At 39.6% G+C, this 15,339-nt stretch overlaps 1 protein-coding gene across 7 annotated transcripts in view; it reads left to right on the forward strand.

Annotated features, from left to right (window-relative positions):
* The window catches only part of LOC142596455 (adenomatous polyposis coli protein-like), a 126,704-nt gene that overhangs the window by 71,540 nt on the left and 39,825 nt on the right, over window positions 1-15,339 (forward strand). For 4 of the 7 annotated variants that reach the window (XM_075725557.1, XM_075725558.1, XM_075725561.1 and 1 more), the window contains exon 6: window positions 3,433-3,516. The exons of the other annotated variants lie outside the window; for them this stretch is intronic. In XM_075725557.1, the coding sequence (XP_075581672.1) occupies window positions 3,433-3,516 (84 nt within the window). The remainder of the gene's footprint in view (window positions 1-3,432; window positions 3,517-15,339) is intronic. 7 annotated transcript variants of the gene reach the window in all.

Raw genomic sequence — 15,339 nt, forward strand, 5'->3', positions numbered from 1 at the left:
AAAATTATTATAAAATTATTGTTTATTTAATATTGTTCTTATTATGAAGTTTAGAACCATTTGTCTTCTATAATATTAAACCGTTTTACTTTTTAATCATAGAATTGTAGAATGGTTTGGGTTGGAAGGAACCTTTAAAGATCATCTAGTCCAACCCCCCTGCAATGAGCAGGGACATCTTCAACTAGATCAGGTTGCTCAGAGCTCTGGCCAACCTGACCTTGAATGTTTCCAGGGATGGGGCATCTACAACCCCTCTAGGCAACCTGTTCCAGTGTTTCACCATCTTCATTGTAAAAAATTTCTTCCTTATATCTAGTCTGAATCTACCCTCTTTTAGTTTAAAACCATTACCCCTTGTTCTATCACTACAGGCCCTACTAAAAAGTCTGTCCCCATCTTTCTTATAAGCCCCCCTTTAAGTATTGAAAGGCTGCAATAAGGTCTCCCCGGAGCCTTCTCTTCTCCAGGATAAACCACCCCAACTCTCTCAGCCTTTCCTCATAGGAGAGGTGTTCCATCCCTCTGATTGTTCTTGTGGCCCTCCTCTGGACCTGCTCCACCAGGTCCATGTCTTTCCTGTACTGAGGACCCCAGAGCTGGATGCAATATTCCAGGTAGGGTCTCACCAGAGCGGAGTAGAGGGGCAGAATCACCTCCCTTGACCTCCTGGCCATGCAAATCTGAGGTCTCTTGTAAGATACCCAGTAATATGGACATTTTCTTGATGTTTTTTGCCTTCCCCTTATCATCTTCATCTAAGTAAAGCTCAGCATTATTCCTACTTTGCTTTGTTATTTTGTGTTTACATAGCAAAAAGTATAATTTGTCTTCATTCAGTGATTTACTGACTTTAGGTTTACTTCAGATTCATTATTGAACAAATTAAATTAGGTTCTTAAAGTTTTGATTGCTGTTCATCAAACTTTCCACTATTGATTCCTGGTACTTCTTTGACTGTATACCTCTACAGTTGTATGTTTCTCTTTGAAATGTAAACCCTTTGGGGCAGGAAATACATTCTTTTTTCTGCTTGTACAGTGGTGCAAAATGGTTGATGGATCTTCTCAAGTCCCCTGTAATACAAATAATGAATAAGCAGAGAGAAGAATGTTCTGATATTTAAATCTCTGGACTAAAGTTTGGGGGACATGGACTGAATTGTTGTCCTTTTGAGAACTTCATCATTGATACTGGACAAATCATGTAATCTTTACTTGTTTTTCTTCTAAAAAAAAGATCCCTGCTTTTAGTTGTATATATACATATACTCAGTTTCTCTCAATGCCCTTTATGAAATAAATTACTGGTTAAACAGAAAGAAACTCAGTTTGGGGAAAATTTAAGTCATTCTTAAAGACAAAAAGGAGAGATGTGTTATGTCAGTTGTGCATCACCTCACCAATGTATAGTTATTCCCAGTAATATATATTTATTATTTTTCTAATACTTAAGAATTTCCTGATCTAAGAGAGAAGGGGAATGAATTATCTGTCTGCCTCATGTTGTGCTGAGGCTTCTGTGTGTGTAGCTTTCAAATTTTATTGGCCTTTTTTTCTGATACTTTGCTTTACAAATAAATATCTATTTTATAGTTTACTATTTGTAACTCCACTAAGTGTTGGTGTTTAGGATGCTTTTCCCACAACTTATTATCCTGCATGTTTTAAAAATTCATTCTGTCCTTTGTGATTATATTTTTTTCTGTGTTTCTAAAATTTCTACATTATATTGTTTTTCTATTACAATTTACAAGTGTATTCTTTGGCATTTGCAGCTTTTTTTTAAGTTTATCTTATTTCCTTTTTCAGATTATAAAAATGTTAAATAAGACTGGTTATAATACTGATCCTTACAGTGTCCACTAGATTCACAAAACCTTTCCTCTTTCAGTATAGCATTGTAAATGTTATTCAGTGTCGTGGTTTAGGCCCAGCCAGCGACTAAGCACCACGCAGCCGCTCGCTCACTCCCCCTGCCCCGGTGGGATGGGGGAGAGAATCGGAGGAGTAGGAGTAAGAAACACTCCTGGGTTGAGATAAGAACAGTTTAATAATTGAAATGAAGTAAAATAGTAATGATAATAGTAACAATAAAATAATAATAATAATACTACTATACAAAGCAAGTGATGCACAATGCAATTGCTTACCACCCGCCGACCGATACCCAGACAGTCCCCGAGCAGTGATCGCTGCTCCCCGGCCAACCCCCCCCCAGTTTATATACTGAGCATGACGTCATATGGTATGGAATAGCCCTTTGGTCAGTTTGGATCAACTATTCTGGCTGTGCCCCCTCCCAGTTTCTTGTGCACCTGGCAGAGCATGGGAAGCTGAAAAGTCCTTGACTAGCATAAGCAGTACTTAGCAACAACTAAAACATCAGTGTGTTATCAGCATTATTCTCATCCTAAATCTAAAACACAGCACTATGCCTGCTACTAGGAAGAAAATTAACTCTATCCCTGCTGAAACCAGGACATTCAGGTAAAATGATCAGGATGGTTTTTTAAACTGTGCATTCATTTTTTAAGCTATCCATCATACAAAAAACAAAATCCTATTTAATCAGTTCAGTGTTTTGTTTCTGTCCTGATATTATTGGGCTAATTATTTTCTGCACACTTTTAAAGTCAAATAATGTCAATTTATTAGCAAGCTGATAGAGGGATATATCACTTATTGCATTCACTTATTGTTTCACAGATTCATAATGCATCCTGTGCTCCACAGTATAACTTACATGGAGTATATGTATCCTGTAAAGTTTGGTTTTTCAACATTCCATTTACTAACCACAGAATGATTGCAGTGATAAAAGACTCGCATCAGAAATATCTATAAAATCCCAGAGAAACCAAAGCAGCAGTATATAGTTTTCTTTTTACTAACCCTGTAAATTCTTTGGAATTTGTAGGAACAGAAAATATTCAGAGGCTGTGCATAGGCAGATTTCCCAAATCATCATAGTAACTGAAAATAATCGAAGACATTCAGGATTTTATACCTTCAAAACACTCTGCAAATATAAATCTCTCTCAAATCTCTGTAAGGCAAGTAGAAGTCTAACATTTGAGATGAAAATGAAATAATTTGTTAAAAAGCTGCATAGAATATCAGTTTCAGAAATAGGAAAATTGTGCAAGTTTACTGAAATGTTTTTCTATACCTGGGCTTGTACTGTGTGACAGTCTAATATTATATCCAAATTAGTGTCAGTTTTATTAAAAACCCAACTACCCATTATATTTTGAATGTTTGCAATCATGACTTTTTTTTATTGTCAAGAACATTTGTGGAATTATCACATGAACGAAGTAGTTCTGTTTTGCAGTCAGCTATATTTGCAATGAACTCTTCTCATTGTCATTCTGTACAGTAAGTATAAGGAATTTTTTAAAAATCAAACATGAAAATACATTCATTTCAGGTAAGGGTGATGAGGATTCAACAAATAGAGAAGGACATTCTTTGTATACGACAGCTCCTGCAATCACCAGCAGCTGAAGCAGAGGTTAGTGAGCAATTTCTTGCTTTCTTTTGATTAGAATATGTATCTTTTTAAAAAAGAAAATCTACTTAAATTACTATATTGGTGGGCAGCATTATTTATATCAGCAAGTGATGTCATGGTTCATAAATTAGTCAATATTCATAGGCTGTAGCTGCCTTGGGAATAAAATTTGGTAGCGTGTTACTTGCTCTGTTAGCAATGAAATGAGGGTGGAAAACTTAGAATATTCTTTATGCTACTGTTGAATTTTAATCAATAATTATAGAATCATAGAATCATAGAATCGTTTAGGTTGGAAAAGACCTTTACGATCATCCAGTACAACCATTAACCTAACACTACCAAGTCCACCACTAAACCAGTTAAGGGTAGAGTAGCAATTTCGTGTTTCCTGGCTTGGTGGCTGGATTATTTTTAAATGAAAGTAAAAACTAGGAATCGTTAAGGTTGGAAAGGACCTCAAAGATCATCAGTCCAACCATCAACCCAAAACCACCATGCCCACTAAACCATGTCCCCAAGCACCACGTCTACCCGTTTTTTGAACACTTCCAGCGATGGTGACTCCACCACCTCTCTGGGCAGCCTGTTCCAATGCTTGACTACTCTTTCCGTGAAGAAATTTCTCCTAATATCCAATCTAAACCTCCCCTGATGCAACTTGAGGCCATTTCCTCTTGTCCTATCGCTAACTACTTGGGAGAAGAGACCAATACCCACCTCACTACAACCTCCTTTCAGGTAGTTGTAGAGAGCGATAAGGTCTCCCCTCAGCCTCCTCTTCTCCAGACTAAACAACCCCAGTTCCCTCAGCCACTCCTCATAAGACCTGTGCTCCAGACCCTTCTCCAGCTTCGTTGCCATATATATATATCAGTTAAAATTTTAACTAGCAATTTCAATAAAAAGTTCAAAGTGCAATGCATTATAAAGGCTGAGGATTGGTTTTAGCAAATAATTATAACAGTTTTGAATGGCTTTCTAAATATGAATCTCTGATAAGCAGTTTCATGGTTTGCTTATCTTTTGAGATAAGAAAAGAAAGGCGAATACAGTTTCTGTCAGACTTCATCAGAGAAGCCTTGCATGGTTTTAATGTTTAAGTATTGGGTTCTATATTAAGAAGTACAAGATAATGTTTCCTGTAAATGGCAAAGTCCATAATAGTAATCGTCATTAACAAAAACTGCACTCACAGTGGAAATTAATTTACAAGCTCAACTCTTTCTTGTACTTGTAAATTAACTATAAATTGTATGTTGGACCTGAATATTTTATTGTTTGTCTTTGCCCAAAATAACTACTGTGAAAGTTCAGGGCAACTTTTGAATTATTAAGGGATAGAGATTTTCCCACTGTAGAAAATAGATTATTTCACAATTCCAGTGTTGGGGGGAAAATCTGGTACTATAAGTGAAGCTGACAGTAGTGTGTATAATTAAAATTGTCTAGTCTTTTGACATGTTAGCCAGTCCAGCTGCAATTTTGTTTGATTTATGCCCTTGATTGCTGCTTTTAAAAATCACTAAACATTTTGGAGAATTAAATTATCAGTTTATTTTCCTAACCTTTTCATTTAATTCTGTCAGCACACTTACTTGTGGTAAAACACAGATTTGATATTTTGGAAGAAATAACTTTTGGTTTCATAGTAAAATGTTTCCTAGTTTGGTTTGTATAAGTCTCCTAAAATTGGACTAGCAGACTTGCACAGTTGCATTAAGCAACTGAATTAAATGACAATAGCATTGGGCTTTGTGGTCCGAACAGTAATGGAGTCTGACAAGACATTATAAAAGAAAGCTTTATTGAGGCAGTAGGAAAGATGAGCAACAATGCACCCATACAGTGACTCACCCAATCACTGACAGCAAACGCAGGATCATAAGCAATGCCCTGGCTCCGGTGGACTGCTAGGGACACTTGGTGTCCAGGTCATCTGGCAGCAACAGCTAATCATGGAAATGCCTTTTGACTGTGGGTAAGAGTCATGCTGCCTCTTGGCTCCACCAATGGCAGTGTGATTTGAGAGAATCATACCTTACGTGAATAATGTGGGTGGCATCCTGCCTATGCTGCTGATGGCAGTCAGGGGGCAGGGTGTCAGGAGGCAGTGTGTCAGGCTTCCAGTTTCCTAATAAAACTTTTATGCTGTATGGATAGAAATTGTTGCAGAGGTATATAGCAATCACAGGGAAGGTGTGATCTGGTAGATGTCAGAAATAGGCAATTATAAGTTTTAATCTCTAGTTTTGTTATGAAATTAAACTCTCTGCATTTCATAAGTAATTTTTAGCAAAATTACATATCTTTCCTCCCTTTCTCAAGTAACCTTAATTGAGTGGAAACAGTAGATCGCATCTATTAAAGCTTGTTTCTAAAGTAATGAGCTCCTCTATTAGCTATAAACCTTTTTTGAATTAATATATTTAAATGTCAAGTATGTAGTCTGGAGACAACTTTATTCTTCAACCAGAAAAAGAAACTAGGATTCTTATTCTCCAGCAGTCATTTGTCAGTGGTTTACAAAAAGTTTTAACATCCTTTTTACTGAGCTATTGTCTCTGTATCTCGGATAATAGCCTCTTCCTATTAGCAGACATTCTTTTAAGGCAAATCATGCTGATTAGTGCTTTGGATTTTAAAGGTATTTGTTGCTGACCTGGCCAGTGACCAGTGTGGACTGATAAGGTTACCTATGATGGTATTTCTGTTTTCCCAGATGGTATAAGACATACTTATTTTTAAATAAAGCAAAAATATGTTAAAAATAATAAAATTGTTTAGTACTGAAAAATTAGCAGTGTAAAACAACATAGCCTTCTTTAGCGTAAATATGATACACTTGTTAAATACACTTAGTCTTTACTACACAGTATGTAGGACTTGGCTAAATTCAGGGCATTGAATAGAAGGCAAATGGGACAGTGATAAGAAAAGAGAGGATACTCTTCTGTCTTTAAAGCCTAGGACTATAGTCCAAGAAGGTCAAGGTCTTGTCCATGTTCTGCCATGGACTTTTAGTGAGCAATATTATTACAGTATAATTTTTTATTTTCAGATAACTATACAAGACATTTATTTGCATAATGTTTTTAATTTTCTCTAAAATCAGTGGTACTCTTGTCGTGACATTTAGACAGAGGCACCCATCTTTATTTCAGAATGAAAATACATTTAATTTACATTTTTTTGTTCCTTCATTCAATATTAAAGTTGATGCATCTTTTCAGTAAGATGAGAGGGAAGCACAAAAATTACCAATCTAACGTACAGGTTTTCACTGCATAGAATGTCTGGCTTGTTATTGGACAGATATAATTAGTATAGTTTTCAAAACAATTTGAAGATATTTTCAAAAATGTGTTATGAAAGCTTTCAAAATGCTTCTGAACAAAAATGCCCAATTTATTATTAGTGATCTGGTTTGTATTTATTTATTTACTCTAAGTTTAGAGAGAAGTTGGACTTGAAATCTGTAATTAATTATGATGGGATCATAGTTAGGGATAAGGAAATCAACTGTCACCTATGGTGGTAACTATGTTGTCACCATCAGGTGATAAAATTGACTTTTTACCACCTAAGAAACTGTTTCAATCAATGTATAAGGAGGTCACAGTTGACTAAAATGACACTGATAACTTTTGGAGGTAAAATAGTAAAATGAGGCATCTGTGCATGTACACCACTGTGAAAGCAGTTCACTATCACATTATCAAACAGCTGTCAGCTTCCTTAGTAGGGAAACTAAGCAATTCAATAGTTGAAAGTCCTTTCTCTGTGCTTTTACCACATACTGCCTTACAACCTCCCTATAGTTGCATTCAAGTGTGCAAAACACTTCATTCATATCTGCTCCTTTGACATCTCCTCAGATTGCAGTCCAGTAGCGTAGACACAGTTCTGGAAATAATAAACTTTGGTAGAGAAGAGTAAATATTATACCATATAAAGCTAGTCTGATGATGAGTTTCAGAAAAGGGATAGGGATACATTTTGAAGACCAATTTGGTGGGGACCTGTCTACAGGCGCTTAAAAAGTTGTAGGGTAGTGCTGAAAGGAGAAAAACGAGTTGGTCAGCAAATTCAGGAGGTGCACAGCCTCAGGGAGAAGGTAATTTACTGGCAGAGAAGTACTATAAGATATGGTACTCTGTTTTAAGAGAAGAATTTTACTAGTGTTCAGAATATAGTTAAATATGTGTGATATTGTAGTACAAGTGGTATGAACTTAGTCTGAATAGCCTTAAATAATTGACTGCTGTGTTACCATTGCTTTCTCTCATTACAGAATTTTTCTCTCTTATTCTGGAAAAAATAGCACAGTATTTTGGACTCACCTCAAGGACTCAAAGAGTAGTTTTTGTCTCAGTTCTTCACTCCAGTCCTTTCTCTTATTTGGCCTCTGAATACATGGAAATTCTTTAATATATCAAAATTTTCTTGCGATGTGTCCTATCAGTAAAGTTTCTGGAAGGGTTGGTTGTACATTTACACATTTTAGGACAGAGTTAACAGGGTACTGGTGGTTAAGGAGGGAGTAACTACACACCTATTAATACTACATAGTGTGGTTTTAATCATTTTGCCAAAGGATGGCCATCTCCTGTGGGTAGCAACTGGATCTAGTTCTGAAATTGCCTGGTGGCAAGAAGAAAGGTAGTAGCAGTCAAATTGCAATGTCCATATAAGTGAAAAATATAAACATGAAGCATTTATGATATTTTTATACAGTGCCTGATATAGTGATGCCCAACTTGAATGTGCTCCTTATGTTTATAAATATTTAATAATAAATATCATAGCTTGTCTACTGATTTAGTTGGCCACTAATTGCGGAATCTAAGTGCAATATATGTTGTAGTATATGACAAAATATAATACTATAGCTTTGGGAGATAAATCAGCAGAGAAATGTTTAAGACATTTTAAAGGTTTGGCAAAGTTACTAACTCCTGTAAATGCTATTAGAAAAGTTGAGGTAATTTGCCTGCAAGTGATGCTACCTTCCAAATTCATGAGACTTCTAGTATATAGAATGTTAATATTTCTTGTGCACTTCAAAGTCATCACATTGCATGTATGAGATTTTGTTATTCATCCATTTCAGGGATGATTAAATGAGAACTTCTGTAAGGCCTCTTCACGCAAGAGTACACAGCCATCTTCTGAGATAACAGAATCATAGTTCAGTCATTCTGCTTCACAGTTCTTCAAAAATCATGTCCTGGAATTGGTCGTTCTGTTTAATGCACTGGACCTGTGTGCCATTCTCTAGATGCTGTACCACATGTAGAGATTACAGTCTGTTGTTGTTTACATTCTGTGGTTCTTTAGATGATGTGGTTGGTAGCCTATATATTTTCATCCACAAGTCCTACCTTCAGTGTTAAAAGATAATGCAAAGAAGGGGCATACTTGTAGTGGTTATGCTATCTTTATAACCACTAACTCACAGTCTGACAGAGATGAATATTAATTTATTTACTGTAATGTTCTATATATTTTTTTTTAAAAAAAGATATAAAATATATTTGAGTCATCCTTATGTGTGTGCGTGTGTGTATATATATATAAAAAAATAGAATAAAATGGAGTAGAATAGTTCCAGTTGGAAGGTACCTACAACGATCATCTAGTCCAACTGCCTGACCACTTCAGGGCTGACCAAAAGTTAAAGCATGTGTATTGGGTTTGTGTGGCAAGGCTTTGGTAGCAGGGGGGCTACAGGGGTGGCTTCTGTGAGAAGATGCCAGAAGCTTCCCCTATGTCCCATATAGCCAATGCCAGCCAGCTCCAAGACGGACCCACCACTGGCCAAGGCCGAGCCAGTCAGTGGCAGTGGTAGCGCCTCTGTGATAATATATTTAAGAAGGGGGGAAAAAAGTGCTGTGCAACAGCAGCCAGAAGAGAGGAGTGAGAATATGTGAGAAACAACTATGCAGACACCAAGGTCAGTGAAGAAGGAGGGGGAGGAGGTGCTCCAGGCACCAGAGCAGAGATTCCCCTGCAGCCCGTGGTGAAGACCATGGTGAAGCAGGTTGTCCCCCTGCAGCCCATGGAGGTCCACGGTGGGGCAGATATCCACCTGGCAGCCCATGGAGGACCCCATGCAGGTGGATGTGCCTTGAAGGAAGTTGTGACCCTGTGGGAAGCCCGCGCTGGAGCAGGCTCCTGGCAGGACCTGTGGACCTGTGGAGAGAGAGGAGCCCATGATGGAGCAGGTTTGCTGGCAGGACTTGTGACCCTGTGGGGGACCCACGCTGGAGCAGTCTGTTCCTGAAGGACTGCACCCCATGGAAGGGACCCACGCTGGAGCAGTTTGTGAAGAACTGCAGCCCATGGGAAGGACTCACATTGGAGAAGTTTGTGGAGGACTGTCTCCCGTGGGAGGCACCCCATGCTGGAGCAGGGGAAGAGTGTGAGGAGTCCTCCCCATGCAGAGGAAGGAGTGGCAGAGACAATGTGTGATGAAATGACTGCAACCCCCATTTCCCGTCCCCCTGCGCTGCTCAGGGGGAGCAGGTAGAGAGGTCGGGAGTGAATTTAAGCCCGGAAAGAAAGGAGGGGTGGGGTGAAGGTGGTTTAAGATTTGGGTTTATTTCTCATTACCGTACTCTGATTTGATTGGTAATAAATTAAGCTAATTTCCCCAAAGTTGAGTCTGTTTTGCTTGTGATGGTAATTGGTGAATGACCTCTCCCTGTCCTTATCTTAACCCACGAACTTTTCGTTATATTTTCTCTCCCTTGTCCAGCTGAGGAGGAGGAGTGATAGAGCGGCTTTGGTGGGCACCTGGCGTCCAGCCACAGTCAACCCACCACAGCATGTTAAGGGCATTGTCCAAATGCCGCTTAAACACTGACAGGCATGGGGCATCGACCACCTCTCTAGGAAGCCTGTTCCAGTGTTTGACCACCCTCTCGGTAAAGAAATACTTCCTAATATCTAGTCTAAACCTCCCCTGGTGCAGCTTTGAACCATTCCCACATGTCCTGTCACTGGATACCAGGGAGAAGAGCTCAGCACCTCCCTCTCCACTTCCCCTCCTCAGGAAGCTGTAGAGAGCAATGAGGTCACCCCTCAGTCTCCTTTTCTCCAAACTAGACAAACCCAGAATCCTCAGCTGCTCCTCATAGGACATGCCTTCTGGTCCCTTCGCCAGCTTTGTTGCCCTCCTCTGGACGCATTCAAGTACCTTCACATCCTTCTTAAATTGTGGGGCCCAGAACTGGGCACAGTACTCAAGGTGAGGCTGCACCAATGCTAAATACAGTGGGATAACCACCTCTTTTGACGGGCTGGTTATTGCCGTGTTTAATGCACCCCAGAATGCAGTTTGCCCTCTTGTCTGCCAGGGCACACCGCTGACTCACATTGAGCCTACTGTCAACCAGCACCCCCAGATCCCTTTCTGCAGGGCTGCTCTCCAGCCACTCCTCTCCCAATTTATACTTGTGTCTGGCATTACTCCGTCCCAGGTGCAGAATCCGGCATTTGTTCTTGTTAAATTTCATGCCACTGATGATTGCCCAATGTTCCAATCTATCCAGATCCCTCTGCAAGGCCTCTTGTCCCTCAAAAGAGTCAACAGCACCTCCCAGTTTGGTATCATCAGCAAACTTGCTAATGGTGCATTCAACTCCTGCCTCCAGATCGTTGGTAAAAGTATTGAAGAGACCTGGCCCTAGAATTGAGCCCTGAGGAACACCGCTGGTGACTGGTCACCGGACAGACGTAGCCCCATTCACTACAACCCTTTGGGGCCTGCCATTCAGCCAGTTCTTCACCCAGCGCACCGCGTGCCTGCTCATCTCACAATTGGACAACTTGTCCAGAAGGATGCTGTGAGGGACAGTATCAAAAGCCTTACTGAAATCCAGAAACACTACATCCACCGCCTTCCCTTCATCCACTAGGCGCGTAACCTTATCATAGAAGGATATCAAATTAGTTAAACAGGACTTTCCCTTTGTGAACCCATGTTGACTGTGCCTGATGATTGCATTGTCCTTTAAATGCCTTTCAATAGCACCCAGTATGATGATCTCCATAATTTTTCAAGGTACTGAGGTTAGACTAACAGGTCTGTAGTTTCCTGGGTCTTCCCTCACGCCCTTTTTGTAAATCAGAATAATGTTGGCTAGCTTCCAGTCAGCAGGGACCTCCCCAGACTCCCAAGACCTTTGGTAGATGATTGAGACGGGTCCCGCTGTAACATCCGCTAGCTCCTTCAGTACTCTGGGACGAATCCCATCAGGCCCCATGGACTTGCGAACATTCAGCTGATAGAGCTGGTCCCTTACTATTTCAGTGTCCACAAATGAGGTTAGACTAACAGGTCTGTAGTTTTCCTGGGTCTTCCCTCATGCGCTTCTTGTAAATTGGAAGACTCCCAAGAGAATTAGAAGAATCAGTTTTCAATAAATACCAATTATCTGCTGGCTGTGTGTTATTTTTAACTCCTTTGGGTCAGTATGCACAAAGTGAACAGCTGCTCACTTCAAATTACTCCAGTACTGAAAGTGGTAAAATGTCTTTAATGTGACCTTGAAGGTTTCACATTCAAGCCCTGCTGATGACTCATGTGACAGCAAAGTATGTGGTTGTTTATGCATGTTGTGACTGCAAACATGCATTTAAGGTGAGGTGAGCCCTGGTACTAACTGTAAATAATTTCTTTATAATTATAAGTTAATTTGTGTGTTATGTTGACTACTTTTTCTCATGGTGTACTTTTGAGAGCTTTTTCTGGAAATGGGAAGCCACCTCTTTCATAAATGGCATGTAGTAAACAAAAAACTTATGTGACTGGGAAGAGAGGGACAGAGAATGTGGGAGAGAGGTCTGCTTATGTTGTTAGGGAATGAAATAGATCCCGTTTTGTTCTCTAGATACATCAAAACTATTTAATAAATTACACCCCCCCACTCCTCAAGCCCCAAACCCGGAACTGTTCTTGGAAGAATAACATAAATAGCATCAACTGGGCGTCACAGTGATTCCAGAGCCTTGCTAATGAACAGTTCAGCTTTTCGCTTCTAGATACTTTGAATGCTATATTCTTCATGGGATTAAAAATTATTGTTATCTAATGATTGTTTGGAAAGTTCTGTTGTGTGTTATATTGGAGGCTTAGATCTAGATTTTGTCAAACTCATCACTTCACTATACTATACTATGTCATCTACCTGGACTTTAGTAAAGCCTTTGACACCATCCCCCATAGCATTCTCCTAAGGAAGCTGGCAGCTCATGGCTTAGGCAGGTGTACTCTTCGCTGGGTAAAAAACTGTCTGGATGGCCGAACCCAGAGAGCTGTGGTGAATGGAGTTAAATCCAGTTGGCGACCGGTCACAAGCGGTGTTCCCCAGGGCTCAGTTTTGGTGCCAGTCTTGTTTAATATCTTTATCAATGATCTGGATGAGGGGATCGAGTGCACCCTCAATAAGTTTGCAGATGACACCAAATTGGGCAGGAGTGTCGATCTGCTCGAGGGTAGGAAGGCCCTGCAGAAGAATCTGGACAGGCTGGATCGATGGGCCGAGGCCAATTGTATGAGATTCAACAAGGCCAAGTGCTGGGTCCTGCACTTTGGTCACAACAACCCCATGCAACGCTACAGGCTTGGGGAAGAGTGGCTGGAAAGCTGCCTGGCTGAAAAGGACCTGGGGTTGCTGGTTGACAGCCGGCTGAACATGAGCCAGCAGTGTGCCCAGGTGGCCAAGAAGGCCAACAGCATCCTGGCTTGTATCAGGACTAGTGTGGCCAGCAGGAGCAGGGAGGTGATTGTCCCCCCATACTCGGCGCTGGTGAGGCTGCACCTGGAATACTGTGTCCAGTTTTGGGCCCCTCAATACAAGAAAGACATTGAGGTGCTGGAGCGTGTTCAGAGAAGGGCAACAAGGCTGGTGAAGGGTCTGGAGCACAGGTCTTATGAGGAGTGGCTGAGGGAACTGGGGTTGTTTAGCCTGGAGAAGAGGAGGCTGAGGGGAGACCTTATTGCTCTCTACAACTACCTGAAAGGAGGTTGTAGTGAGGTGGGTATTGGTCTCTTCTCCCAAGTAACTAGCAATAGGATGTGAGGAAATGGCCTCAAGTTGCATCAGGGGAGGTTTAGATTGGATATTAGGAAAAATTTCTTTACTGGAAGAGTGGTCAAGCATTGGAACAGGCTGCCCAGAGAGGTAGTTGAGTCACCATCCCTGGAAGTGTTCAAAAATTGTGTAGACATGGCACTTGGGGACATGGTTTAGTGGGCATGGTGGTGTTGGGTTGATGGTTGGACTGATGATCTTAGAGGTCCTTTCCAACCTTAATGATTCTATTCTAGTTTTACTTTCATTAAAAAATAATCCAGCCACCAAGCCAGAAACATGAAATTAATTATTACTCTACTGTTAATTGGTTTAGTGGTGGACTTGGTAGTGTTAGGTTAATGGTTGTACTGGATGATCTTAAAGGTCTTTTCCAACCTAAATGATTCTATGATTCTATACTATACTATACTATACTAAAGATTGAAAGTACTTTGAGACGGAGTGTCCTTATATTAGCTGAGTTGGTTAGAGCATGGTGCTAATAACGCCAAGTTCACAGGTTCAATCCCTGTTTATTGCAGGGGGGTTGGGCTCGATGATCTCTCAAGGTCCCTTCCAACCCAAAGCATTCTATGATTCTATGATTCTATATTGTATTCAGCGCATAGTATAACAGGGCTTATCTTGACTGGGTCCTGCTGTTGTATTGGGAACCAAAATTTCTTTAGTCATTTTATTAGCAGCAATAACAATATAATTTCATACACACTGATGGAGGTGGTAAGTTTTAAAAATACAGATCAGGTTTAAAAGAATAACAACACTGTATCTCCTAAAATATTTTGAGAGTTTTGCCTTGTTGTTATTCATCTTCCATACTTAAACATATAGTATTAAGGAAAGCATTACTAATTATAAGTTTCAATTTTTTCATGTTATTACTTTGTTTAATGTTCCTGTGTTCTTTGAAGTATCTTCCATTACTTAAACTGTATAGATTTTGTTTTTTAATGTTTATTTCTAAATTATTATTTCACATGTATTTAATCAGTTAGTTACTGTTTTCTGAAATCCTGTTGGATGTGAAATATTTTCTGGATTTGAGACTAATGTTTTTATATGAATAAACAAATGAAGAGTGCATGCCAGTGGTACTGTATGAGTGTGTTTACCATTTTTTCAGATAATGAAAGAAGTTTTAGTATATGTACATTGAAGAGAAGTATGTTTCTGCTAGATGTTACAGAGAAATTTGCATAAAGCAAGATGAAGCAGACTATGCTGTCATAGGCTGGACTGCTCATAAAAATTGTGAAGCCCCATAGAAATGGAATTTGATAAACCAATATAGTTATGTAAATGAAATGAGGGATACAAGAGAATATTGTCTGTTATGGTAGTAACCTCTGAGCCAGAAAAATGAGGCTTGGCATCAAAACTAACATTATAAGAATAATCTTGCTTTGGAGATAAAGTAATACCTCTTGAATTTCAGACTTCAAGCCAGTTCCAAGGACAGAATGGTTTATGTCATTCTGAAAAACTGGAACATTTTAAACAAATTAGTGGATGATGTTGAACACTTTACACAGTATTCTGCTCAGTTATTCTATTTGCTTTATTAAGGAAATATATAAAGCCCTATTTTTGGTGTTGATCTCGTGATGTCTCTGAGTGGATGTGACAACAGTTTAATTTTCATGTAGTTGTATCAAAAATTGGATCGCCTTAAGAAACTGGAACATGTGTCTACTAGGTTGCTGTATCATTTGCATTCATT

This window comes from Pelecanus crispus, chromosome W (assembly GCF_030463565.1).
Source record: "Pelecanus crispus isolate bPelCri1 chromosome W, bPelCri1.pri, whole genome shotgun sequence".
Classification (NCBI taxonomy): Eukaryota; Metazoa; Chordata; class Aves; order Pelecaniformes; family Pelecanidae; genus Pelecanus; species Pelecanus crispus.